We start from the raw sequence: 26,175 nt of genomic DNA on the forward strand, positions 1-26,175 counted from the left end.
CGGGGCGGCCCCGGACGGGGCGGAGCTGCGCGGGCACGGGCACGGGGCGATGGCGGAGGCGCTGTGGCGAACGCCGCCGGCCCGGCTGGCCCCGCCGCACGTCTACCGCATGGCGGGCGCGCTGGGCGCCGAGCTGCGCCGCCTGTCCGCCCGCTTCGGGCCCGACGCCGTGGCCGGGCTGGTGCCGCCCGTGGTGCGGCTGCTGGAGCTGCTCGAGGCGCTGGTGGCACCGGCGGCTGCCGAGGGGGAGGCGGCGGCGGCGGCGCTCGGGCCGCAGGAGGCGGAGGTGAGCGGGGAGCGAGCGGGACCTGCGCCGGTGACAGCGAGCCACGCGTGTCCCCGCCGGAGTGACCTGGGGACTGCAGAGCCACGCGTGTCCCCGCCGGAGTGACCCCGGGGACAGCGCCGAGCCGCTTGTTGGCTTTTCCCAACGATTGCGCTGTTGCGGGTGTCCTACATTTTGAGAGACGGCTCTGAGCCGGCTGCTCCCGTTCCCCTTTGAGACTGCTCTGACCCGGCTGTTGCCGTTCCCCTTTGGGACAGCTGCGACCCCACTGTTCCCTTTTCCCAGGGGATTGCTGTGACCCTGCATCCCCTGGGACAGTTCTGATGTGGCTGTGCCGTTCTCCCGGGGGATGGCTGTCCTGTCCCTGCTGTCCCCCATCCCCTGGGACAGCTCTGATCTCGCTATCCCTGTGCTCTGGTATGGATGTGTCCCTGCTGTCCCCCATCCCCTGGGATAGCTCACACCTGTCTGGCCCAGCTGTCCCCCTTTCCGGGGTGGTGGCACTGACCCCGCTGCCCCCGTCCCTTGGGAACCTGTGCCCTGGCTGTCACCGTGCCCTGGAGCAGCGCTGACCTGGCTGTCCCTGCCGCCCGGGGTGGCTCTGACCCGGCTGTCCCCGTCCCCAGGACCCGGAGCAGCGGCTGTGGGAGGCCGAGCGCCGGGAGCGAGCCCTGCACGGCCGCCTGGCCTGCCTGGAGGAGCAGAACCGGCAGCTCCTGGGGCAGCTTGCAGAGAGCCAGTCCCAGGAAGGTGCGTGTCCCAGGGGCTGTCCCAGGGGGTTTGGGGTCCCCTGATGGCACAGGGTGTCCCTGTGGAATGACAGGCTGGGTGCAGGGCAGAACTTGTTCTGCTGGAGCCTGGAATGCTGCTCTCCTTTCCCTCACCTTGGAGACCTGTCCTAGCAGGGAGCATGAGGCATTACCTTGTTCTGCAAATCACAGAGATCCCAAACCTCCAGAGCGCCTCTAAAGCCCTCAGGAGGGCTGTGGAGGCAGGCACAGAGTGTGGACTGTGTGCCAGCACAAGGATGTGTCAGGAATGGTGTAAAACTCTCAGTTCCCTTCTTTCCACTGTTCCCACTGTGGGATTACCAGGAACAAGTCAGTTTGCGGTAGCGCTGTGGGTTTGGGGAGTCCCTGGGGACTCTCACCCCTCTCTGCCCTGCTCTCAGACAGCGCGGCTCGGAAGGAGCGGGAGGTGATGCTGCGGCTGAAGGAGGTGGTGGACAGGCAGAGGGACGAGCTGCGTGCCCAGGCCCACGAGATCGTCTGCAAGAGCCGCGACACGGAGGCGGTGAGGGCGGGAGCCCGGGGTGTGGCGTGCCCGGGGAGCTGCTTTAGTGTCACTCCATCCCCGGGGCTGTGACGGCTGCCGAGCCCGCTGGGGCAGCTGGCACCGATGTCCCCGCGTGGGGACACTGCCTCACCTTTGGCCCTCCAGCTGCAGGAACAGCTGCATCGCTTCATGGCCATGAACGAGGAGCTGCGGCACAAGGTGGCCGTGGTGCAGGCCCAGCTCAAGAGTGCTCTGGAGCACAAGTCAGACCTGGAGGCTGCCATGCTGCAGAGCCAGCGGGAATCGAGCAGGAGGAGCAGGACAGGCCTGGAGAGCCGGCGGCCAGAGCCTGGCATGGTGAGTCTGGGCCGTGGCCTCGCTGCTGCTGGACATCCCCAACACTGACCCCCCATTCCCAGCCTGGTGTGGGGCTTCTGGCACACCCAGACCTGGCTACTGAAGGAAAGCCCACAGCTGCAAACTGAGCAGTGTGGTGTCTGCAGTGCCAGCAGCACCTTCTCTGTGAAAGCTGCTGTGGGTGGAGCAGGATGAGGTGACAGGAGTTAGAAGTGGGTGGGACACAGAGAATGAGGGGGTTTGCCATATGTGGTGATGGGCTGAGATGGGGACATTCCTGGGACTTTTCCATGTGCACCCAGCTTTTGGGTGGGGGTTTTGAGGTCTCTGCTTGCCTGCTGACTCTCCAGGAGGGAGCCCTGTCACCCTCAGAGGAGCCACAGCACCAGGATGGGGACAGGAGCCCTGCTCACTGCTGCTTCTCCAAGGAAGAGCTGCAGCAGATCCTGCAAGAGAGGAATGAGCTCAAGACCAACCTGTTCTTGGTGCAGGAGGAGCTGGCCTATTACCAGAGGTGAGTCCTGTCCCTGCAGCCACCCCTGGCCCAGCAGAGGCTGCTCCCACCAGTCAGGGCAGAATATTCCAAATATTCCCCAGGCTCTTGGTTAACCAGCTGGCTGCTTTTTCCCAGGGAGCTGCTGAACGAGGAGAGAATTCCCAGCTTCTTCTTGGATGCAATGAAGTCAAATATCAAAAAACAGAGGAAAAAAATCAGAGCCAAAATGCTGGGAACGACAGAGGAGTCAGCAAGCAGGTGAGTCAGGCTGGGTGCTGGGATCCTCCCGTGCAGGGTGGGTGCTGGCTGGCCTGCTCCAGTATTTCAATCTGTGATGCCCTGGATTGGAGCTTTCTCAAGCCCAGAGCTGCCTCCTCCCTCCAGAGATCAAAGGTTTGATGTCTGCAGTTGACGTGTTGCTCTGGCATAGCTGTGCCACAGGGGCTGGGCTTTGTGCTGTAACTCCTGTGTTCCTGTCACCAGTCAGGGCTGGCCTGGCCAAATGCCACTTGTCCCTGCATGCATGTGACAAAAGGGAGATGAGGTGGTGGCACTGGGAGCTCTGGACAAACTCCAGAGTGGCTCCAGCACTTGCTGCTGTGGCTCAGTGCAGGTCTACCCCCATTTCTTTGTGCTGCAGTGAAGAAGAGGAGGGCTCCTGGCTCCCAGGTCGTGGCACAGACTGTGTGGATGCTCAGCCTGCAGAATCCAAAATTAGGAGCTTGTAAGTTTGCTCCTGTGCTGGTGGGGATGGGAGGCTCTGCCAGTGGAGAGGTTTGGGGCTTGGCTGGGACCTGGCACGTGTAGAGCTTGGATATGATGGGAAGAGAGTCAGCAGCTGGTGCAGGGCTGGCAGGGATGCTGCCAAAGCAGGGGTTGCTGTTTTAGGGGACTTTGCCTTGTCCTGAGTGCCACGTGCTCCCAGGGCCTGCAGCCAGGCTGTGTCCTGCTGCCCCCACCACAGAGGGAGGTTGGGCAGAGGGAAGTTTTTCTCCCCCACAGCCCTTGTCTGCTCTCTCTGCAGCTTTGGGCTGTGGTATCAGGGCAGCAGCAAAGAGCCCCCCTCATCCAGCTGCTCTGGAACCTGGGAAATCATCGACTCGCTGGACACACAGCTGGAGCCAGAGGGAGAGAGCAAGGCAGGGTCCAGCTCCCCTGACAGAACCATGGCACCACTCTGACCCCACGGGAACGGGAGCAGGATCTGTCCTTGCAGCAGAACTTCCTGGATCCTCTTCATCCAGTGGCTCCAAGGGCAGCACAGCAGCCCTGGCAGTTCCCCGTGCCGTGGCGGTGGCAAAGCCACAGTGTGGGCAGATCCCTGCAAACCCACTGGGACACTTGGATGTGGGCTGCCAGCCTGGCATGGGACAGCTCAGCACCTCTGGGCATCTCTGCCCACTAGCCACCCTTTCACTGTGCCCACAGCTTAGCTGCAGAGGGCCCCTCACAGCTGTGCCCCCTCCCCACAGCCCCCTGCTTGCAGCTCAGCATGGTGGGGCTCTGCACCCTCTTCCTGCTCCACACCCCAAAAGGGATCTTCCCATCCCCTCTTTGCAAACCCCTCTGCTCACAGCCCAGGGTTCCATTGCCCCATGCTGCTCTGTGGGGATGTTTTACCTCGCCCCTTTCTGTCTGTAGCTCCCCAATCCCTGCAATGTGAAGGTCCAGTTGGGGTCACCACTTGGCTGGGAGGGGCTGAGCACACTGCACTGGGTGTCCAGGTGCTCCCGTGGCTGGGAGCCATCAGGATCAGCACCAGCAGGGCCACTCCTGCACTTCTCAGGCATGGGGTCAATCAGTTTTGTACTGGGACCTCTTCCTGCCACCTCTGGGACCTGGCAGACTGGAACAATCCTTGTGTCCATGGGGACGGGTTGGTCCCCTCAGATCAGGTACTTTCTACCTTTAATTTGGAAATAAATCAGTCTCTTGTTTCTCCTCTAAGGTTCTGGCTGCAGCCTCTGCTCTCTGCTTGTGATGCTCCCAGGTTTCCCTCACCCTTCCCCTAATGCCTTTGCCCCCTGAGCCCCTTCTGGTGGGTCAGCTGTGATGGGGAGGGGGCTCCAGGGGGGTGATCCTACTGTGCTGGGCATGGAAGAGTTAATTCCTGCATGGCCAAGGGGAGCACTGTGCTTCCAACCCGGAGCCCCCCCGGCTGAGGCAGCCTTGGGTAGGAAAAAGGTGTTTCCTGTGCATCTGCTGACACAAAGCTCCTGGGGACACACAAGGTGGGACAGTGGCCAGCAGCCCTTCAAAGGCCAGCACAGGTCAGGCTGTGTTGCCATGGGGACATGGGGACCCCTCCTCTGAGCCCCTGGGGGGGCTGGCAGTGCCATGGGGTGGCTCATTGGGTTGAGGCAGGGGGTGACACTTGTTTGGGGTGGGGGGATGTTGGCTAAAGCAGCTTTGGAGGGTGGCCTGGGGAGAGTGGGATGGCACAGGTGAGATGTTCATCAGGTACCAGCCCCTGTGTGGCTGTGTTGAGCCCCTGGATGCCCCTTTCTGTGGTAGGGTGGCAGCCAGGGCCAAAAATAGCCCAGGCGGCAGCAGCAGCAGCAGCAGCATTCCCTGCTCCCTCTCCCCGCCGCACCCCTGACGTCTGGATCGGGCGCCTCCTCCCGCGTTTCCTCAGGAAGAAACCCAAGGCTGGAGGGAGGAAGAGGCCGCAGCACGGGCGGGACGGGACAGAGGGACAGAGTGACAGAGGGACAGAGGGACACCAGCGTGGGGCTGGGGAGCCACCAGGACTGGGGCCCTGGTGCCCTGCTGGGATGGAGAGCGCCCGGCCCATCCTCTGCCTCCAGCTGTGGCTGTGGGTGCAGAGCTCTGCCCAGGAGCTCGACCCCGAGGGCAGGAACGTCTGCAGGTAGGTGCCACGGGGGTCCCCACTTGTGCCACTCCGTCTCCTGGGGCCTCTCAGCTGCCCCAAGGGCTGTTGTCCATCCCTCCTTCCATGGACAGGGGTTTGCAGCCCGGCACGGGTGGGTGCAGAGATTGGGGTGATGCTGGGGAGAGAGGTTTGGGCATGTCTGGGCATTTGGGGCATCAGATCCCTTCTCCAGGGTTTATTTCTCATTCACCCTCTGAGCATAGGGCAATATGGGACCCTTGGCAAAACTCACAGTGGGGAAAGATCGATGTAGCAAACCCCAAGGAGATTTGGGAGCTGAATCTGTCCACGATTCCTCTCCCGTTGTCTCCCGTCAGCGGTGACACCTTTCACAGCTTCACTTCGGTGCCTCATTTCTGCCCTGCTGAAGAAGCTCTGAGCCTGTCCCAGGGCATGGGACACCCGGCAGGGCTCCACGGGGACATTCCCAGCACTTGGGGCAACCCAGCCCCGCCGCCCACCCGGGCTGCAGCCTCCTAAATTTCCTTCTATTTTTCTGGTTTCCTTCCGGAGCGTTGCCCTGGGGGCCGCGCCGCCTTCTCAGCACTGGGGCAAGGATCGCTGTGCCTTGGCCGAGGCCATGAGGTCTGGCTGACACCCCCCGCTCTGTCCCGCAGGTTCCCGGCCGGCCCCGGCTGCTGTCCCGGCTGGAAGCAGGACGGGAGGGCGTGCACGGTCGGTGAGTGATGGATGGGGATGAATCCCCAAGCGTGGTCCCCAGGCTCATCCAGGGCATCCTCTGAGTGTTGAGGGAAGCCCTGCAGCTCTGTTCCAGCGGGGTCCTGCCCCGTGGGGATCTCCCGGCTGCTGCTGGAGCTGCACCCGGAGGGATGGAGCGGGAAGCGGGATGGTGGTTCCCCTGGGAATGCTGCCCCAGTGGGAGGGTGGCAGGTGGGGTGTGAGCCCAGTTTGGGGGTGCAGAGAGTGCTGAGTGACTTTCCTGCCACGACAGCCGTGTGCGAAGGGGAGGACGCCTGCAGGGAGGGCGAGGTGTGCGTGAAACCCGGGCTGTGCCGCTGCCCACCCGGCTTCTTCGGAGCGGACTGCAGCTCCCGTGAGTGCCTCAGCCCCCGCCATCCCCCTCCAAAGCCGGCTGGATGCTCGGGGGGCTGCGGGATTCTCCCCGTCCTGCCCGTGTCCTTTCCCCTCGCAGGCTGCCCCGAGCAGTACTGGGGCCACGACTGCAAGCGGAGCTGCCCGTGCCACCCCAACGGGCGCTGCGACCCCGTGAGCGGCCACTGCACCTGCGACCCCAACCACTGGGGAGGGCTGTGCCAGTTCCCCTGCCAGTGCGGCCCCCACGGCCGCTGTGACCCCCTGACCGGCGCCTGCCACTGCGAGCCGGGCTGGTGGGCGCCCAGCTGCAGGAAACAGTGCCAGTGCAGCCCCTCCACCTCGCACTGCGACCCCCTGAGCGGGCTGTGCCGCTGCCTGCCGGGCTGGTGGGGCAGGAGGTGCAGCTTCAAGTGCTCCTGCAACGTCTCGCCCTGCGCGCAGGAGACGGGCAAGTGCGAGTGCCTGGCTGGCTACTGGGGACCGGCGTGCCAGCGGCGCTGCGACTGCGGGCACGGCTCCTGCAGTCCCGTCACCGGCCACTGCGCCTGCGAGCCGGGCTACCAGGGCAGGAGCTGCCGGGACCCCTGTCCGGCAGGGAAATACGGATCTCAGTGCGTTAACAGGTGAGATGGGAGAGCGAGGGGGATCAGCAGGGCTGCAGCCAGCTCTTGGGAGAAGACACTGCGCCTGTGTCTGTCCCTTTGGCTGGGCAGGCAGACCCGGCCTGGGGGTTTGAGCATCCCAGCTTGGATGCAGCATCAGCATTGCCCCAAAAGAAATACCTTGCTAATGGCAGCAGAAAGTGTCACGCTAAAATGTGGTCCTTAGTCCCACTCCTGGTAGTGATGCAGCAGCTCCCAACTCAGAATATTCTGCTTCTGCTTCCCTCTATAGAATGGAATGGAATGGAATGGAATGGAATGGAATGGAATGGAATAGAATAGAATAGAATAGAATAGAATAGAATAGAATAGAATAGAATAGAATAGAATAGAATAGAATAGAATAGAATAGAATAGAATAGAATAGAATAGAAATCTTTCCCTCTGTATAATATCCTGATTCTGTTTCCCTCCCACCTTCTTGCTACCACAGACCATTAGGCACCACTGCTTATTTCCCCTTCGTCCAAAATGATGCTCAATGATTTTGTGGGATGAAACCTCCTTTTTTTGTGGGGTGAAAGCTGCTTTTTAGGGGTACAAGGGTGGGCACTGTGATTGATCTCAGTGCCTCTCTGCCCACGCAGCTGTGGGAGCTGCAAGCGCAGCCAGCCCTGCTCGCCCGTGGATGGTTTCTGCCTGGCCTGCCAGCCTGGCTGGAACGGGACCCTCTGCAAGGATCCCTGTGCTCCTGGATTCCATGGCGAGGGCTGCCTCCAGCCGTGTCCCCGCTGCCAGCACGGGGAGCCCTGTGACCCCCAGACCGGGTTCTGCCTGCGCTGTGATCCCGGCTGGACGGGGCCCAGGTAAGCCCAGGGTGAGGCTGCTGCTCCCTGGGGTGTCCCTGCTCTGGGGTGCACTGCTGATGTTTTGGCATTGCTCTGTTTTGGCAGCTGCAACAGCTCCTGCCCCGTGGGCACCTTTGGTGATGGCTGCCAGTTCCTCTGCCCTGAGTGTGTTTCGGGGAGCTGTGACCCCGTGACAGGAGTTTGTATCTGCCAGGCAGGCTACTGGGGAGACAGGTAATGCCAGGAAATGCTGGGATAACGCTGGGAGTGGGGCTGGGCTGCAGCCTCACTCTCTCTGGGGGCATTTCCCACCTTTCCTCTCTCTTCCAGCTGCAATGACACCTGTCCTGAGGGGTATTTTGGAGTGAATTGTTCCTCACCCTGCCAGTGCTCCCGGGGGACCTGCGACCCTGTGCAGGGTGACTGTGTGCTGAGTAAGACTAACCTCACATTTACTCCTTGGCACTGGGAAAGGGACAGTCACATCCTCACTGGGGAAGGTGCTGGGGGACTGGGATGCACCCTGGTGCCTCCTGGCCCCACCAGGAGCTGTCAGCTCCTGCTCTCTCCATGCAGGGCTGTTCTATAGGCGTCACAGCCACAGGACATGCCAGACTCAACCCATCTCCTCACACAGGTTTGAAGGACCATGGAGCCCTTGCAGCTGCCATCCTTGTTCCTCTCCTGCTGCTGCTGCTCTGTGTCGCCTGCTGCTGCTGTGGTGCTGGCTCAGCAGATGCCAGAGACAGGTATTTTTTCATATTTTTCAACCTTTGACACAAAACCCCATCTCCCGTGCTCTTTGATGTCCACCTCTGCTCTGCAGGGCGGCTGTGCCTGATGATGATGTGGTGGCCAGGATGAAGCACCACGTGCAGGGGGTGCTGGCCAACCTCAGTGCTCTTGTGCCCTGCTTTAACCTGGGTGCCTCAAAACTTCCCAAAGTCACAGGTAAGCAAAGCAGAGCTGTCGACAGCACTTCCAGAAGTGCTGCAATCTCTGCACTTTGGGGGGAAACCTGGAACCCCTCTCCTCTGAGCCCCCTGGGGTGCTCAAGTTCAGCTGGGTGCCTTCTCCTCCCCAGTTTCCCATCACGACATGGAAATCCCCTACAATCCCAGCTTCATCGAGCCACCATCCTCTGCATGGGTTTCAGACAGCTCCTTCTCCTCCTTCGACACCGACAACGAGGGACCCGAGTACTCCGTCCCTCCCAGAGAAGGTGACGCCCATGGCTGCTCCTCCTCCTCCTCTTTCATCACCTCTGGCCCACCGGGGTCAATCCTGGCCGTCCCAGGGAGCTGTGCTTGGCACAGACGGTGTTTATTTCCTTGCTTTCCTTGTTTTCCTGTCTGCAGGGCTGTGTTTGGCCGTGTGCGATGGGACGTGCCCAGTGGGGCAACCCCATTTCACAACCTCGTCCCTGGGAAACGATCCCAGGGACAATCCTGTTGCATCAGCTCCTGTCCCAGTGTCCTCATTTATGTCCCCGGGCTGGGTGACAGCTGTAACACGTGTCACCTTATCCCACAGGCATCCCGCTGCTGGGCGGGGCAGAGCTGCAGGATGGAGCATCCCGCCCTGGCGAGGCGCTCCCGGACCCGTCCGCCTTCGACTCCGAGGATGTCTCGCAGCCCTTCGCCATCCCCCGCACCTCCAGCATCGCCAAGGCCAAGCGACCCTCCGTGTCCTTCGCCGAGGGGACAAAATTCGGGGCGGCCGAGACCCCCAGCCCCAGCAGGAAGCCCAAGGCTCCGTGGGGCCCGTCCAGGCTGACCCCACCGCCGGGGGATGCGGCGGGCGAGCCCCACGGCGAGCGCCCGGCCAGCGATTGCTACGAGAACGCCGAGCCCCTCAGCAAAGGGGACGAAAGCCACCGGCCATCGCCTCGGGCCACCCCGGGGGGACGGCGCAGGGTGGTGTCCAGCACCAGGCATGTGGCCCAGAGGGTGGAGGCGCTGGAAGCAGCTGCGAAATCCGGCAGCTGGGAGGCGAAGGGGAAGGAACCCGATGTCACAACCATCTACATGGTGGTGGGAACGGCCGGGGAGGACACCAAGGCGGAGGGGACTGGCGAGGGACCGGTGCAGGCTGTGCTGAAGCGTCTGGGCAGCTTGCAGAAGGGCAAGTGGGCTGCGAAGGAGGAGCCCAAGGTGAGGAGGAGCATGGAGGCCATTCAGAAACCTCCTCGGAGGGCCCTGGCACAGCGCAGGGACTCGGAGAACAGCTGCAAGCAGAGGGAGAGTGTGCCCGGAGCTCCTGCCGAGTCAGCCCCCGGCAAGCTCCAGCATCCCGCCGCAAAGAGACTGTCCCTCCTCCTCGCGTCTCTCTCGTCAAAAAACACCGGTGCCCAGGACGGGCCCAGCGAAACCGTAGGTGCCACAGAGAAGGGCAAAAGCCCGGAGTTAGTTGGTAGCCTCGAAAGGAAGGGACAGGCTGCTGCGGAGGAAGAGCCGAAATACGAGAACGTGTCCAGCGGCGGGGCTGATGCGCCCTCCGGCCCCGGCAAAGAGCTGCTGGCCACCCCTCCGGCCACCTGAGCCACCCCTGGCCGGGCTGGGGCCGGGGGCTGCTCCAACCCCAGCCGGGGCAGCCGAGGGCCAGCTCCGAGCTGTGACCTGGAGAAGCACCGAGCCCTCCCGGGGACCCCCTCCCGGGGACCCCCTCCCTTTCCTCCGTGCCGTGCGGCTGCTCTGGGGCCACAGCAGGGACAGCCTGTGGGGTTGTGGTGCTCAAGGACTTTTTCCTGCTCCTCCCTGCCCTACCAACCCCATTTGTGTCTGCACAGCCCCCGGGGACAGCGATGCTCTGGACACTGGTGGCACCCTCGAGTTCCTGTCACTGCTAGAGACACAACCAATGCAGGGCTGCTGAGTGCTCAGCTGGGAAATGTGTGCACAAAATGCAGTCTCACCCCATCGGTTTTCACCTTTCCCTGTCCCAATTCCAGTGATGCAGCCCGGAGCCTCTTGCTGTAAAGATGCTTCTCGCTGAAGGGGATTATTTTGTGGAGCTGGGCTGAGATGATGGGCTGTCACAAACAGCTTCAGAGAAAATTAATTTTAGCTGCTTATCTCAAAGGGTATCTGGGTCTGTGGGGATTTATCTGTGTGGCTCTGGCTTCTGTGGCAAGCCCTGGCTGTCTTTGCTTCCGTGTGGAAAAGCTCATGGCAGGACACAGGGTGTAGTGAAAGCCTTTTAAACTCCACACAGTTCCAAGCTGCAGTTGTGCAAACGTGGCAGCTGGGCAGTGACCATCAACCTGTGTACCTGGCGCCGTGCTGATAAGGGTGGAAGTTGCCAGAAAATGAGATTTCCATGGGTGCCCTAAGCTCCTGCCACCTCCCACACCTCACTCCTGCTGTAAAGGTGGTTGAGATGCCAAAGAGGATTTGCAGAGTGATCTGGGTTTAGATGTATCTAAGTAGTAGAAGGTTTTTGTGTATTTTTTTCTGTTATTCAGCGTGGTGTGAAAGCCTCGGAATGATAATTAAATGCCCTTTAGGAGACAGGTTTCCCAGCCAGCCTTTGAGTCAAAGATACATCCAGAAATATTCTCCAGAGTGTGGAAACTGTCAGCAGTCTTAGGCTTTCTGTTTGGGTTTTTAAAAAATTTTCTGTGTCTGTTGAATTCTGAATTCTCACTCACTGAGCTGAGCCCTGTGCAGAGCCCAAGACTGGAGTGCAGGAGGAATGTGAGTGGGCTGTGAGTGTTCAGAGCCCCTCTGCTGCAGCCTGCACCTCACACATCATGTGCAGATCTCCACATGAATCCTTCTGGTCTGGGATTCAGGGTTTGGGGTGTTTCAGAAAACACAGTGGGTTTTGCTTTTTCCCTTTTGCTTTTCACAGGTGCTTCTCCACAGCATAAGACTAAATCCCCACAGTCTGACGTGGCTGAAGCTTCCAGTTTTGCAGCCAGCACAAAGCACCCTTTCCTGCAGTGGAATCATCTGCTGCTGTGATTATAACACCAAATATTCTGGCATCCAAATAAAACTGCTCATCCTGGCAGGACTGGAGCAGCAGCCTGTTCTGCACAGGCTTGCTTTTGTTTTGACACCGTTTTATGACAGCGGCAGGGACAGTCCCACATTTGATTTATAAGCAGCCATTTTTTCCTTAATGGGATGGATATTTTGAGCCTGTGAGCTGAGCAGTGCTGTGCCAGAAGTGAACGTCACATGAGCCAGTTCACTCTGGGTGCAGCATGTAAATAGCTGACAACAAGCTGACAGCCTTCGCTCCCCACTTAAACCAGCGCCTGGTTTGAGAAAACGCTGCTGCTGGGAGAACCTCCTGTGTCCATGCAGCCAGGATGTTTCCCCTGCTTGAAGATTAAGCATCTTGGCCGTGTCTGGGCAGTGAAAGGGAAAGGAGCTGCAGATTTCCAGCGTGTGGCTGCCCATGCACACTCCTGCAGCGTGGCTGCGCTGGTGTCTGCTTGCTGGGGATGTGCCGGAGGTTTAGCCCTGGGTGTGGGAGGTCTGCAAGGCAGAGCAGGCGGGTGAGGGAGGGGGAATCTCTTCCCGTGCTGGATGTCTGACTTTGCAAAGCTGCAGCAGTGTTTGGAAGGCAGTGGGAAGGGATCTGTGTGCAGGTGCTGTCTGCAGGCAGAGGTGTCTGTGTGCTCGGCCGGGGCAGGAACAGAGCCTGGAGCTGTTCCTGGGGTCTATCCTGTGGTGGTCTGTCCTTGTCATCCTGTCAGCCTTGTCATCTCCTTTCCCAAACTGCCCAAGCCTGTGGAAAGCACCACACTGTTTACCCCAGTGGCTGTGCCAGAGCAGGAGCTGTCACCTCCCTTCCAGCCTAAACTCATTCCTGGCCAGTTTCTAAAAACATGTCGCTGTGTCAGTGCTGTTCTTCGGCTTCACTTTATTTTTTTTCTCCCCATGCTGTTTACTCAGTCCCTGGGGTATTTATAGCTGGCCATGGATCACCTGATAGCTGCTTTTCTCCTTCTAGGATAGGAAAACTGAGCCACTCTTGCTGTGGCAAAGGGTGCCTGTGACCCCAAACAACCTCCGACCCTCCTCATGCTCTCTCTGTCACAGTTTGTGTTTCTTGGACACAGCACCCAGGTCTGGGTGCTGAGGTCTCCTGGGTCTCGTGCTGTCTCAGCCTTCCTCTCCCTCCGTTAAACACCTGGCTCTGATCCAGGCTGCCTTGTTTTCTTTGGGCTTTTTGTTTGTTTGTTTGCATTGGCTTACATCCACCTTCCAGCTGTTGAAACGTTTGATCCCTGTCCCACAGCCAAGGCCGAGGAGTTTCCTCTTCCCGCCCGCCACAGGGATGGAGTGGTGGGGACACGTCCGTTTGTCTGGGGCCCTCTGCTTCCTCTGGGGTGTTTACCTGCCACAAATGTGTTTTTCATTTCCTTTGGCTGAGCAAATATCCCCTTTAAAGATTCATGGCCATGTCTTCTTGATGCAGGACCTCCCTAATGAGGGAGGATGGGATTTATGGAATGCCTAGAAATACCTCAGAGGAATGCTCTGAAAAATAATTTAACAGAAAAAAGAGGGCAGAGCTCTGGTGCAGTCACATGTGAAACTGGCTTTTAATCATATTACTTTTATTTCATGAAACTGGGCTGCATCCCCAGCAGTGTGATCAACAGGTTTAGTGAGGGGATTTTCCCCCTTTACTCTTCTCACCTGAGACCCCACCTGGAGTACTGAGTCCAGCTGTGACATAAAAAGGACAGTGATGTGTTGGAGTCCAGAGGAAGCCACGATGATGATCAGAGGCTGGAGCACGTTTGCTGTGGACAGGCTGAGAGATCTGGGGGTATTCAGCCTCGAGAAGGGTGAAGGAAGACTTGACAGCACTTCCAGTGTCTAAAAGGGATCCAAGAGAGCTGGATAAGGACTTTGGACAAGGGATGGAGTGACAGGACAAGGGGGAATGGCTGACAGAGGGCAGGGTTAGATGGGATAGTGGGGAGAAATTCTTCACGGTGAGGCCCTGGCACAGGTTACCCAGAGAAGCTGTGGCTGCCCCACACCGGGAAGTGTCCAAGGCCAGGTTGCATGGGGCTTGGAGCAACCTGAGATAGTGGAAGGTGTCCCTGCCCATGGCAGGGGGTGGGATAAGATGATCTTTTAGATTCCTTCCAGCCCAAACCTTTCTGTGACTCTTTGATTGAGCTGGGCCGTGGGCTGGGATGTCTCCAGGGCTCATTGCCCCTGTCCAGCTGCGCAGTGAGGGTGGTCAGCCCCGGGCTGCGCTGGATGCCTGCTCTCAAAATGCCTTTTAATAGTGCGGAGCAGCTTCCCTGCTCTCTCTCCTTGAGCGGGACAGGCAGATTCGCAGGACAGATCCGGTGCCCGTACCCACAGCAGGTGCTCAAAGCCGCGGGCGCTGCTCCCGACACGGCTCCCCGTGCTCGGCGGGGCCGTGCTCACAGCGGTGCGGCTCCCGCGGCCGCCCGGGGCCGGCGGAGACCGGCGGGGAGCGGCAGCGAGCCCCGGGGGCGTTCCGCGCTATCGCCGCGCCGCGCCGGGCGGGGGAGCCGCATCACCTCCCGCCGCCGGTCCCGCTTTTGTCTCTGTTCCCTGGAAGGCGGCGAGCCCGAGCCGCGCTCGGGTGCCGCTGTGCCCTCGGAGGGTCCGTGTGTGTGTTTGTATGTTTATGTGTGTTTATGTGTGTGCCCAGCCCCGGCTGTCGCGCCCGCTGCGTGCGGCTGTCCCGGGAGAGCCCAGGCGCAGCCCGGGGCGGCGGTACCGGGGATCGGGGAGGGTGCTGGGGGGTACCTGCACACCGGGAGGGGTATCCCGGGAGATATCGATTTACCGCAGAGTACCGGCGGAATCCCCGTGGAGAAAAGTATCAGGGGATGCCTGGGCGTGAGGTACTTGTGGGAGATATCTGGGGATACCGGGGAGTAGATATCGGGGGTTACCGGGAGAAGATGTCGGGGAGCAGCGGTGGGAGAAAGCGGGGGAATACCAGGGGAAGATTCCGGAGGATCCCGTGAGGACATATCGGGGGTCCCGGGGGGGAATACCCAAGGAAAATACCGGGGTGGTCCCTTGGGGATATGGAGGGGGACCTCGTGAGGGGATCCCGTGGGGATATGGGGTTGTCCCATGAGACGATTCCGTAGGGATTTGACGGGGTACCGTGAGGGAGTCCCGAGGGGATCCCATGAGGATTTGAGGTGGTCTCACGAGGGGATCCCGTGGGGATTTGAGGGGGTCCCTTGAGGGGAACCCTTGGGGATATGGGTTGTCCCGTGAGGGGGTCCTGGTGGGATCTCGTGGGGATTTGAGGGAGTCCCATGAGGGGATCCCGTGGGGATTTGAGGGAGTCCCATAGGGATTTGAGGGGATCCCGTGAGACGATCCCGCGGGGATACGGGGAGGTCCCGTGAGGGGAGTGGGGGGGGCGCGAACCGGCACGTGCCCCAGCGGCGGCGGCGCGCGCGGCCATTGGCTGAGGCGGCGGCCAATCAGCGCGCGCGCCTGTTTTGCCTCGGAGGGCGGATAAAAAGCCCGGGTGGGACCGCGGCGGAGCGGAGCGGGCGCGGCACCGGCGGTGAGCGGGGCACGGCACCGGGCATGGCGGGGAGGGCTGCACCGGGATTGCGGGGGCTGGCGGAGCGCCGTGGGGTTTGCACGGCACAGGGGCGCCGCGGAGGGAGCGGGGACGCCGGGGGATCCGCGCGTGGGAGTGGCAGGCGGCGGAGGGAGAGGGGATGGAGAGGGGCAGCGTGGGTGGGGGGCTGGATGGCGGGGCGGGAGGGGGATGCTGAGGGGATTTTGAGGGGTGGGATGCGGCGGGGGTGATGTGGGGAGTGGGGACAGCGAGCTGCAGCTCTTGTCGCAGAGAGGATCGCTGCCGGGGCTGGGGAGGGGGCTGCGGGTGCAGGGATGAGGAAGAGGAGGAGGAGGTGATGGAGGAAATGCGCTGTGGGCCGTGCTGGGGCAGCGGGCCTGCGCTGTGGCTGGAGGGTTTGGGGGGGGCTGCAGGCTGGCCTGCGGGGCAGGGGGCTCTGAGCCGGCTGCTGTGGCTGGAAGGGGGCTCTGACCTCCAGGTATCACAGCAGGGAGCTGGGTGAGACCCCCATCCTGCCAAAACACCCCGTGCTGGTGTCCCCCCGAGAAGGGCAGCTCTCCTGGCTGGCTGTGTGGCCAGCACAGCCTGAGGGGTGCTGGGCTGGGAAAAGCCTCAGCTTGGCTCCAAGGGCCACCTGCCTTGTGACACCCCAGGGGTGCCTCTTGGACAAGTGTGTTCCCAAATTTGCTCACTCCCATGGGCCCCAGGAACTGGGATAAGTGGAGCTGGTACAGCAAATGCAGCTGCAGCATCTGGGGCAGCCTGGAGATGCCACTGAGCTGCGGTGTCTCCTAGCTGGTTGGTCTGGCAGGCAGCAAAAAGTGCGTTTTTAGAACCCACATGCATCTTCCAGAGCAGGTCTGTGCTTTTGCATGGGGCAGAGCAGACCTAGTGGGTCACTGAAGCCTCCTCTGGATGTGTGGGGCTGCGTCCCCCTGCCTGATGGCAGTGGGGACATTAGGATGCTGGCATGCTCTGGCATTTATCCCCCAGTTTATCACCAGCGAGCTGCCTGCCTGGGGTAGGGGCAGTGGGCTCCAGGCTGTTTGCTGCATTTTCATACCTGTTGCTCAGAGAAGTGGAACAGAGTCCTTGAGCAGAGCCCTGTGTGTCACTCAGAGCACCCGAGGGGCTCTTCCAAGGGCACCTGTGCCTCCCCCAGTCCCTCCAGCTCACCTGGCAAGCCGGCACCTGCAAAAACCAGTTCTGCACCTGAACGCCTGGGAGATCTCAAACCAGGGGGGTTTTTCATGCTTTTTAAACAGCATGTGCTGTCTGTGTGGACTGAGTGGGTGTTTGTCCCTGCAGGTTGAGGCTCTGAAGGAGGCCACCCCCCCAGGCAGCCATGGCCCCCACGCTGGCCACGGCGCACCGGCGGCGCTGGTGGATGGCGTTCACGGCCATCATCGAGAACCTTCTCTTCTCTGCCGTGCTGCTGGGCTGGGGCTCCCTGCTCATCATGCTCAAGGCAGAAGGCTTCTATTCCTACCTCTGCTATGGCTTAGGTAAGGATACCCCGGGCTCGTGTGTGGATAAGTTGCTGCTGAGGTTTGCTGGTGTGGTGTGCTCTGTTTTAGGTTGGAGGAGGTCCCAGGAGAGAAGGAAGGGATTTGTGCTCCTTCCTAAAGCCAGTGGCATCCTTGTGATTGCAGTGTGCCTGTAGGTGCTGTTGCTTTGTAGGGTGATTGGAAAAAGGAGCTTTAATGATGGGGTAAAGCTTTTCTGGATGGCTTTTTCTACTTGGCCACGAGTTCTTCCTCTGCAAGGGAAGTTTGGATGGGTTCTGAGGATGATGATTTGTGGGGAAGTGTGTCTTGAGTTTATAAGAAGACCTCTGTCCTAAGTGGTGAGAAAATAAGGAGCATGGGTGGCAATAATATCAGAGCAGTCCAATGCTGCTGTTGAGGAGAATTCGCAGAATTAAATACTACATATCATTCCTCTCCTCCTTCAAGCACCCAGGATATGCTCAAACCAGGCTGTGTTTCTGTGGGGGTTTAAGATTTACCCTCTACCCCAGCCAGAAGTGAATGTCCCTGTTGCAGACACAGCCTGGAAAGGGGAGACAGAATTTTGTGGTGTGGGAATGTTATCCTGTGAAAACAGCCTGGAGGTGGATGTGTATCCCTAGCCTGGGCATGGAGAGAACTGTGCATCCCACAGTGTGCTTGGGTGGTCAGAGGGGTTAAAGGGAACCCCAGGGTAAAGGTGTGGTGTGGGTTTGGAAAGCTGCTGTGGTGACTGAGGGTTTGCATGTGCTCAGAGAAGGGAAGGGCAGAGTGAAGAGAGGCAGTTTGGGCTTTGTCCAGAGATGTGTGATGGAGGCTGACTAGACCAGCCCGTTTGGGGCTGGTGGAGAAAGCAATTTCTGAAAGAGTTGGAAATCAGTTCGTGGACCCTCAGTGAGTAATGGCTGAGAACAGTGGGGAAAACTGAGGTGTGGGGAAACAAAGTCCAGACAAAGGTACCTGTGAATAGCTGTGATGATACTTTAGGTCTTGCTCATTCATCAGCTGCTTATCTCCCCTGCTTTGTGTATCAGGGCTGGGGTTGATGCACCTGGCAAACATGCACGTGTTTGAGTATTTTATCAGCTGCAGTTTGGCATCTCCATCTGTGCTCTGCTCAGGGCAGTGCTCGGGTCACTCGGGTCCCCAGGAGCATTCCTGTGTGTGAGGGAGAGTCCCAGTGCCCAGAGACTTTGCAGGGCTCCTTTTCAAGGCTGCTGTGTTCTCTGCACATCCCGGAGACTTTGTCACAGGCCTGTGAGAGTGATCACATTAAACCCATCAGGTGGAGACTTTCTGCCACCCAGATAAAGCACACAGGAGCTGATAAGCAAATGCTGACTGTCTCTGTGAGCAGGCATTTGCCTGTCTGCTTCCTGGGATGTGATCTGCTGACAACAAACTCACTTGGGGCCCACCTCTTTGTGCTCTTTGCCTTAGCTGCTTTCAGTTTGTCTGATTTCTTTCAGTTTGTCTGATTGCTTTCAGTTTGTCCCAAATCAGTGAGGTTCACCTCGGTTCCTCACTCCTGTTCACCAATCTGTGGCTTTTCTGGCTCTGCCCATGGGAGTGCCCATGCCCACAGACCACAGGGAAGATGCAAATGTTTGGACTGCTGTGGAATTGCTGCCCTAGGGGCAGCTGCTCCCTCCCAGTGGCCAACCTGTGCCCTGAGGCAAGAAAGCTTAAACCCTGAGAAGAAATTTGTGTAGTCGAATGTTCTCATTGTCCTTAAATATCTGGTCATCACTTCTGGACTTGCTGATGGCTTGTGATGAGCCTGGGGATGTTCATCCATGCTGACTCACTTTCCTTTCTCTGCTTTTGTCCTTGCTGTAAGAGTTTTGTGGGGAGGACTCCTGGCTCCAAGTGTGTGGAGACTCTCAATGACCAGCCTCAAACTGAGTTTTTTCCTTTGCTGGCATTAGGGTTGACCCAGTGGTTGCCTTTTTCAGTGTAACCTATTGAATCCTGCAGCCAACTTGGCTGGAAGCTTGGTGCAAACAAATCATGACTAGTAGCCTTTGGGCACTTGTTGTTCCCTAATGCTGCTGTGGGCATGTAAGTATTGCAAAGGAAAAAAAAAAAAAATAGAATTTTCCTAATGAGCCAAAGGTTCTTGGCAGGGCTTTCGGTTTGTCAGCAAAAGCTCTTGCACTTTGTGATGCTTTCCAATGAAAGGCAAAACTAGACCTTGTCCCTTCTGCAGCCTCTTCTCTGGAGGTAACAGCAGAAAGTGCTGCAGTTCATGAAGGACTCTTTGCCTCCCTGTTGAATCCCTCACTTTCCTTGCTTGCCCTTGGCTCCTTGTGTTGGATTTTACTCAGCCTTTGTGGGGTCCAATTGACTCTTAGCTCAAGAACCATAAAGGTGGAGATGGGCACCTAGGGGAAAAAAATCTGAAAGAACAAAATATTTTTCGAGCAGTTGTGCAACAGGGCTGGAGTGGGGGGTTGTACCCGTTGGGCCACCTCCTGAGAGGTATGTTTGAAATTCGCTGACAAGGAGCCTGCTAGTAGCACTTTGTTCCCATTTTAATTTTACTACACTACTACTTGGCCTTTAACCAACTGAAGCAGCATCTTTTATTCGGCTGACTCCACAGTCTTTATCAGGGTTCTGGGCCTTATCAGCTCTTGGGGAATTTGATCAGTCCAGGGCCTTGCTTGGCTATGATGTTTCTGGGATTGGGAAGCTGAATGCTTGGGTCTGAAACATGCTTTAAAAAAAAATGTCCTGAACTTGATAATCTGCTTGCAAAGAACAGAGATAAGGGGCACAGAGGGCTTTCCTCTAAGACAGGGCTGCAGAGTACCAAAGGGATAATAAGCTAATTCACTTACAGCCAGTTAACGAGCCCTGACTGGTCATAGGGGGAAGGAGCTGCCTTACAGCTCTTTTCCCGTATTTATCTGAGCTCTGGGGTGGGGAGCTTGCAGTCTGAAGGTCCCTCACTATCTGGGGAGATGTGATGACAACGGTTTGTGGAAGGGCTGCACACGTGAGGCTGTAAACAGGAAAAGAATAAAGGTGGTAAATACTCACTTTGTACAGGAAACACACTGTGCTGATCAGCAGCTGTCGTGGGAAGGTGCTGGCTGAGAACTGCAAAATGAAACCACAGCTGGGGAGAGAAATGGAGTTTAACTCAGACTGTGCCTTGGTCATATGAAGCTTTCAGGCATCCAGAGAGGGGGTCCTGGATGTGGAAAGGTCTGGGAAACCCGAATAAATTGCTTTTGCAGTGGTACAAAGCAAGAACATCTCCTCCCAGTTCCCAGAAGTATGACACCATCCTGAAAAGAGAAAACATGTTCTTATGTGGGCAGACTGCAGAATCAGTTGTTTGCACATGCCTTTCAGTGTGCTATTTTTTTAAACCAATACTCTTAGTTCTTTGCCCTTGATTTCTGTCTTTCTTTTCCCTCCTTTTTTTTTTTTTTTTTTTTTTTTTTAAATTTATTTCTTCATAAAAAGGAGAGGAGGAAGGTGAGGGTGTGCAGGCTGTGACAGAGCTATTGTCAGGGTGGATGGGGGTGTCTTGCCTGTTTGACTCAGTCTGATCCATGAAATAAGATGAAAGGAAAGCTGCTCTCTGCCATCTGAGATGGCAGTCACTCCTGGAAAAGCCTGACTCGTTCCTCTGGTAATGTGTGTGTGTCTGGGATTTGAAGAGGTCAGTAAAGAGCAGTTAATGATTGACCCTTGCATGGAACCTGCAGCACTTAATTTGGGAGAAAGGATGGCTTTGAATGTTCCAGCCTGAACAAATCCCAGCGATGTTCTTGACATAAATGATTACCCAGGCAGCCTTCTCCTCACCTAAGCTGTCATTCTTTAAATAGTAACTTGAACTACTAATTGGGCAGTAGAAATCCTGCTGCTTGTGTGGGGAGTGCTGTAAAAATAGGCAGCAATGTTCTTGTAATTGCTGGTAAAGACTTGTAGCTTCTGCTGGCTCCTCAGTGAGAGCTGAGCACAGCTCTGTGCTGCTGCCTTGCCCGGGTGTCACACCTCGGGAGCTGCGTGCAGGTGGACTTGGCAAGAGGGTTTTGGGAGGGCACCTCAGTGGGCACAAAGCCAGAGCAGTTTTCCAGATGGAGCCAGGCATGTAGGAGATTTTCCTGGGAGAGTGGCATGCACTGATCTGGAATGGGATCTGAGCTGTGAGTGAGGGGAAGCTGCTGTTTGCTGTAACCAGGTGCTTTGGGTAGGTGAGTAGTTAGGCAGGTTCTCTGCCCATTAAACCCCTCCTAGCTGCATGTCCTGTGCTGCCACTCTCTGCCCTGTGCCAGCGAGCTGCTGGCACCCAAATCCATGCTCACAGATGAGATGGCTCTTGGCTGGACCTTGTGCCTGCTGCACACACCTGCAGCCCCTCCAAAATGTTCTATTTATGGAGCAGGCTCAAAGGATCAGGGGATGTCAGGGTGCCAAGGGCTGCTGGAATCATTTCCATTACGCCTCAGTGGATCTTCTCTTGTTGCTCAGGGGCTGCTTCTATTTTCACAAACAATTTGTATTTCCACATAGCTGCCTGGCCCCTCCTTGGAGCTGGCACTGAGCAGCTGTAAACAAGGTGGTTGGTACAGGCAGGGAGTGAAGCTTGGTGTCCCATTGCCAGCTTTGCAGTGTTCAGAGAGGGACAGATTTCCTTGTATTTCCTTGCTGTGTCCTCCTGCACACTCATGGGAGGGCCAGCAGGTGCGAGCTCCTTGGGGACATGCAGCAGCTGAGCACATCAGAACGTGAACAGGAATTTGTATTCTCCAGCTTTAAAGGCTGAGTATTTCTGTTTGGAGAGCTCTTTGTGGGGAGGGTTACTGAGGCTTTAACACGTGCACCACAAGTTATAAGGTCAGTGCACTGTTCGTGTCCCTCCACCCTCCTTCCACTCATCAGCTGAGCTATCTATGGAGAGTGCTGACACAGGGAAACTGCCACTACTTTGTCAATCCCCCCCCTCCTCTCCTTGTTTTCCCGAGTTTCACCTCTCACCCACATCTGTTTCCTATGAATTTATCTTTGTGGAGAGCCCAAAAGCCTTGATGCTGTGGGTGAAAACTGCAAAGAGCCTCTCAAAGTCTGTCTAGGACTGATTTCTAAGGATGTGACTTGGGTGCCTCAGGCTGCAGTGCTGCCCTCCCTGCAGAGGAGGTGCTGCTGGTGGCACATGTGACATTTTGGGGATATTTGTTGCTTACTCTGGCTATCCATGACTAACAGGACAAGAGAAGGGGCAGATTAAGTTATCAATTAGGAGCACATGGTGGTGGAAAGGAACACAGGCAGTTTGAAACCATCTTAGCAAAGATGCTGGTGGGGGCAGTGTAAATGGGGAGAAACACCCCACCCCTGCCCTCCCTGGAGTGCTGGGAGGGACAGAGACAGCTCCAAGGCCTTGGATATCAGTGCCTGCATTCCTGCTGAGACCTGATGGCAGGAAGGTGGAGGTTTGTTTGCAGTGGACACAAAGCTGGGAGGTGGTTTGGGGCAGCTGGGAGAGACAGGGTGAAACCAGTAACTGTACAGGGGCTGAGGCTTGGGTAGGAGGGAGGGAGAAGTGCAAGGTGGGGCTGTGCTACCTGCAGAGATAACACAGAGCAGCCATGGGGATCTCCCCCACCAGCCACAGCAGGCAGTGAATGGGAAGCCACTTGCACATGAGAGATTCCTGCTAATTAACTAAACCAACCAGGGCTTGCTGGGAATCTCCAGCCTCACTTCATGCTGCCGGTTATGTCAGTGACTTCTCTCTGTTCCTCCTTCAGTATTGAACTTTGTCAGATCAATTATTAAATAAGGAGAGTGTTTTATATCACTGGCTTGAGCAGCAAGAGAGCAAGTGCTTTGTCATGGCAGCAAAGGCTCCAGATAAGTGTTGGGAGGAGGAGAGCTGGAGTGTGCTGGAGCTGGGAGTTAATGGCAGTCTGAAGGCACACAACTCACTCGAGGAGTTGTAAGCAGCCTTGGGGATAAGCATGTAACAGGAGAAGGGTTGACATGAGGCAGTAAAAGGGAACTTCTTTCCTTTCTTCTATTTTTTTTTTTTTTGAACTGTCCTGTTTCTGTCTCAGTTACACAACGTGGGCTCTGTTCAGCGTGGGAGTTCGCATGCAGAGTTCCTCATGTAAGGGCAAGAACAGAAAGCTGGGGATAGAATTGATCTGTGTGACAAAACCCATTTTGAAAGAATAGAAAATGCTAATTACGGGGCAGGAGTTAAAGATGCATCAATCCTTTAAAAAAACAGAGAAGGCAGGTGAGCTGCCAGCCCCCCTGGGAACAGGGTAGTTAAATCCAGGAAGGATTTTTCAGAGCCAGGACAGTCAAAGCAGGGTGGCTACTGCAAAGCCATTCTTCATCCTGATGCCTGCAGTGAGGGTAGGAAGCTTTTCATTTGAGCAGGCTGTTGCTCAGTGCCAGGTCTTGTCAGCCTGGTGTCTGGAACCAAAATAACTGATTTGGCTGTAGCTGTCGTTAGTTTTGTTAGGGAAAAGATCTCTGAGAACATGACAGCTGTAGATTAGGAGGACCTTATTTTTGTATCCCTTTGGATTTGGCTGGGTTTAGTCTCCTGTAATTGCCAGGCTCTTCCTGTATAGTTGTTTTAATCAGTTAATGAATCTCCATCCTTGGGTCTTTACCCTGCTGCTGCATGGGATACCTGTCTCCTGGGTGCTTTTTTCTGCTCAAAGCAGAGCTCATCAGGTTTCCCTCATCCTTCTGCTGCTCTGCTTCTCCATTTCTCACTGATTAGAGTAAAATCTGAACTGTGGAGGGCGGATGCCCAGCAGGGCTTTTCCCCTCTCTCCTTCCTGCAGCACTTCAAGCCTCATCCTGACACACTGTCCTCTCCCTCCCATGCAGAGACCACCACCAACAGCTCTGAGCTGGACAACAGCACAGCTTCAGAGCACAAATGGCCTTCCTGCAACGCCCAGGATGAAATGCTGAACTTGGCCTTCACCATTGGCTCCTTCCTGCTCAGTGCCATCACACTGCCCTTGGGAATTGTCATGGACAAGTACGGCCCGCGCAAGCTGCGGCTGCTGGGCAGGTGGGTGTGCAGGGCCCAGGCTGCTGGGCAGGTGGGTGTGCAGGGCCCAGGCTGCTGGGCAGGTGGGTGTGCAGGGCCCAGGCTGCTGGGCAGGTGGGTGTGCAGGGCCCAGGCTGCTGGGCAGGTGGGTGTGCAGGGCCCAGGCTGCTGGGCAGGTGGGTGTGCAGGGCCCAGGCTGCTGGGCAGGTGGGTGTGCAGGGCCGAGGCTGCTGGGCAGGTGGGTGTGCAGGGCCCAGGCTGCTGGGCAGGTGGGTGTGCAGGGCCCAGGCTGCTGGGCAGGTGGGTGTGCAGGGCCCAGGCTGCTGGGCAGGTGGGTGTGCAGGGCCCAGGCTGCTGGGCAGGTGGGTGTGCAGGGCCCAGGCTGCTGGGCAGGTGGGTGTGCAGGGCCGAGGCTGCTGGGCAGGTGGGTGTGCAGGGCCGAGGCTGCTGGGCAGGTGGGTGTGCAGGGCCCAGGCTGCTGGGCAGGTGGGTGTGCAGGGCCCAGGCTGCTGGGCAGGTGGGTGTGCAGGGCCCAGGCTGCTGGGCAGGTGGGTGTGCAGGGCCCAGGCTGCTGGGCAGGTGGGTGTGCAGGGCCCAGGCTGCTGGGCAGGTGGGTGTGCAGGGCCCAGGCTGCTGGGCAGGTGGGTGTGCAGGGCCCAGGCTGCTGGGCAGGTGGGTGTGCAGGGCCCAGGCTGCTGGGCAGGTGGGTGTGCAGGGCCCAGGCTGGGCCCAGGCTGCTGGGCAGGTGGGTGTGCGGGGCCTAGGCTGGGCTCAGGGCTCAGCTCCCACCCTGCCTGGGTGCTCTGGGCTCCAGGCTGGGCTCAGGGCTCAGCTCCCACCCTGCCTGGGTGCTCTGGGCTCCCTGCATTCTTGGGAAGCATCTGAGGGATGGGGCTGGGATCTGCACAAGACAGCAGAGCAGCTCTGGGGTGATTTCTGCCAGCACAGTGAATTGCTCCATAAGGGAAGGGCCTGGAACTCCATGTCCACACTTCAGCTCTCCAGTGCTGTTCTGTGATCCCTGTCCAGATGGAGCCTGGAGGAAGAGCGGAGTCATTTGTGAGTCAGGGAGTGTAGCTTTCTCCTTGGGCTGGGAGCTGTGTCCTGAGAGGCACAAAACCAAGATGTTACATCATTGTTTGTAGGCTGGGGAGTTAACTCAGGGATAAACATGTCCTGGTGCCTTTCCCAGGGCCCTTCTCTTCCATGTGGTATGTGTTGCTTTCTGCCTGAAACAGCGAGGTTGTCAACTGCTTCTGTCATGGCACACAGAGATTAGTGACTCTTGGGATCAGTGGACCCCAGCACTGCTTTAGCTGTCACAATTTTAATGCAGTGAACTTGATTAGAAACCAAACTGGCCTGTGGGCAGAGTGGAAAAAACAGGGCAAGTCTCTGAGTCAGACCTCACCAGAGAGGAGTTGAGTGCTGGGGCTCAGGACAAAGGCTGCTGCTGCTGCTCCCTTTGGTCACCCTGAGGTGAGGGCTGGAAAACCAGTGGGAATTTGGGTCCAGACAGAGCTGTGGCAGTGCTGGGAGGAAAGGTTCCTGCCCAGCCCTTGTGCAAGGCTTGCCTGTAATACTTGTTTGCCTGTAATATTTGGGTATTTCCCTGGATTTTTCTTTCCAAACTGCCAGCTTCCCTCCCTCTTAGAGAGATTGCCCTGTGAGGTGCTGAGGAGGTGGAAGCAGCTGTAGTTTGCTGTGGGTGAGGCTGTTTGTGAGAAACTCATGGCTCTGGTTCCCTTGCAGTGCCTGCTTTGCCGTGTCCTGCGTGCTGATCGCGTACGGTGCCAGTAACCCAGACTGTAAGTTGGCATCTTTCTGCTCAGCTGGGAACGTTTCAGGGCTGTGGTTTGGGGCTTTTGGGGAAGCAAAGTTCAAGCTGTCACCCCCCCAGTGCTGTACTGGGGTCTTGCTGGGGACACAAGGCCAGCAATGTGCCAGCCTGAGGGAGCTGAGTGGCTCTGGGAAGGGCTGGTGTTTCACAACACCAAGTGGAGAGTGTAGCAAGGGCCAAACGTCTGAGATACCCAGGTCTTAGTTTTGTGTTTGGGCAGGGCCAGGTCCTGTTAAGGAGCAGTTCCAAATGAGTTCATGGCTTTTTTTAGGGTTGGGAAATGGGTGATAGCACACAATGTGTAATTGGCTTTTTTGCCAGAGGTAGACAGAGCTTGCTGCTCAAGAGCAGATAGTGAGATGACACTTTGGGTTGTTTGTTCAAGTACATCTTCCTTTTGCCATCCATCAGACAA

At 57.6% G+C, this 26,175-nt stretch overlaps 3 protein-coding genes across 5 annotated transcripts in view; all 3 read left to right on the forward strand.

Moving 5' to 3' along the window:
* The first annotated feature begins 48 nt into the window (after positions 1 to 48).
* RILP (Rab interacting lysosomal protein) lies at positions 49 to 4,361 on the forward strand. 2 transcript variants are annotated; one of them, XM_056506476.1, is made up of 8 exons: positions 49 to 286; positions 913 to 1,036; positions 1,458 to 1,579; positions 1,727 to 1,918; positions 2,269 to 2,432; positions 2,550 to 2,672; positions 3,055 to 3,138; positions 3,439 to 4,361. In XM_056506476.1, exons 1-8 carry the CDS (start codon positions 50 to 52, stop codon positions 3,593 to 3,595), a joined length of 1,203 nt encoding a protein of 400 aa, XP_056362451.1. In that variant the 5' UTR covers position 49; the 3' UTR covers positions 3,596 to 4,361. The 2 variants fall into 2 exon arrangements, with proteins under 2 accessions (XP_056362451.1, XP_056362450.1); XM_056506475.1 differs by having other exon boundaries at positions 3,487 to 4,361.
* A 502-nt stretch (positions 4,362 to 4,863) lies between these two features.
* SCARF1 (scavenger receptor class F member 1) lies at positions 4,864 to 11,322 on the forward strand. 2 transcript variants are annotated; one of them, XM_056506455.1, is made up of 12 exons: positions 4,864 to 5,283; positions 5,925 to 5,986; positions 6,260 to 6,361; positions 6,461 to 6,986; positions 7,613 to 7,831; positions 7,919 to 8,047; positions 8,144 to 8,247; positions 8,451 to 8,562; positions 8,640 to 8,764; positions 8,898 to 9,035; positions 9,347 to 9,569; positions 9,631 to 10,001. In XM_056506455.1, exons 1-12 carry the CDS (start codon positions 4,910 to 4,912, stop codon positions 9,911 to 9,913), a joined length of 2,397 nt encoding a protein of 798 aa, XP_056362430.1. In that variant the 5' UTR covers positions 4,864 to 4,909; the 3' UTR covers positions 9,914 to 10,001. The 2 variants fall into 2 exon arrangements, with proteins under 2 accessions (XP_056362430.1, XP_056362429.1); XM_056506454.1 differs by having other exon boundaries at positions 4,867 to 5,283; positions 9,347 to 11,322.
* A 3,954-nt stretch (positions 11,323 to 15,276) lies between these two features.
* The window catches only part of SLC43A2 (solute carrier family 43 member 2), a 28,675-nt gene continuing 17,776 nt past the window's right edge, over positions 15,277 to 26,175 (forward strand). The window contains exons 1-4 of the mRNA XM_056506463.1: positions 15,277 to 15,352; positions 16,682 to 16,878; positions 23,752 to 23,941; positions 25,673 to 25,728. Of these exons, the coding sequence (XP_056362438.1) occupies positions 16,719 to 16,878; positions 23,752 to 23,941; positions 25,673 to 25,728 (406 nt within the window). The 5' untranslated portion in view covers positions 15,277 to 15,352; positions 16,682 to 16,718. The remainder of the gene's footprint in view (positions 15,353 to 16,681; positions 16,879 to 23,751; positions 23,942 to 25,672; positions 25,729 to 26,175) is intronic.

Source organism: Oenanthe melanoleuca, chromosome 19, assembly GCF_029582105.1.
Source record: "Oenanthe melanoleuca isolate GR-GAL-2019-014 chromosome 19, OMel1.0, whole genome shotgun sequence".
Lineage (NCBI taxonomy): Eukaryota > Metazoa > Chordata > Aves > Passeriformes > Muscicapidae > Oenanthe > Oenanthe melanoleuca.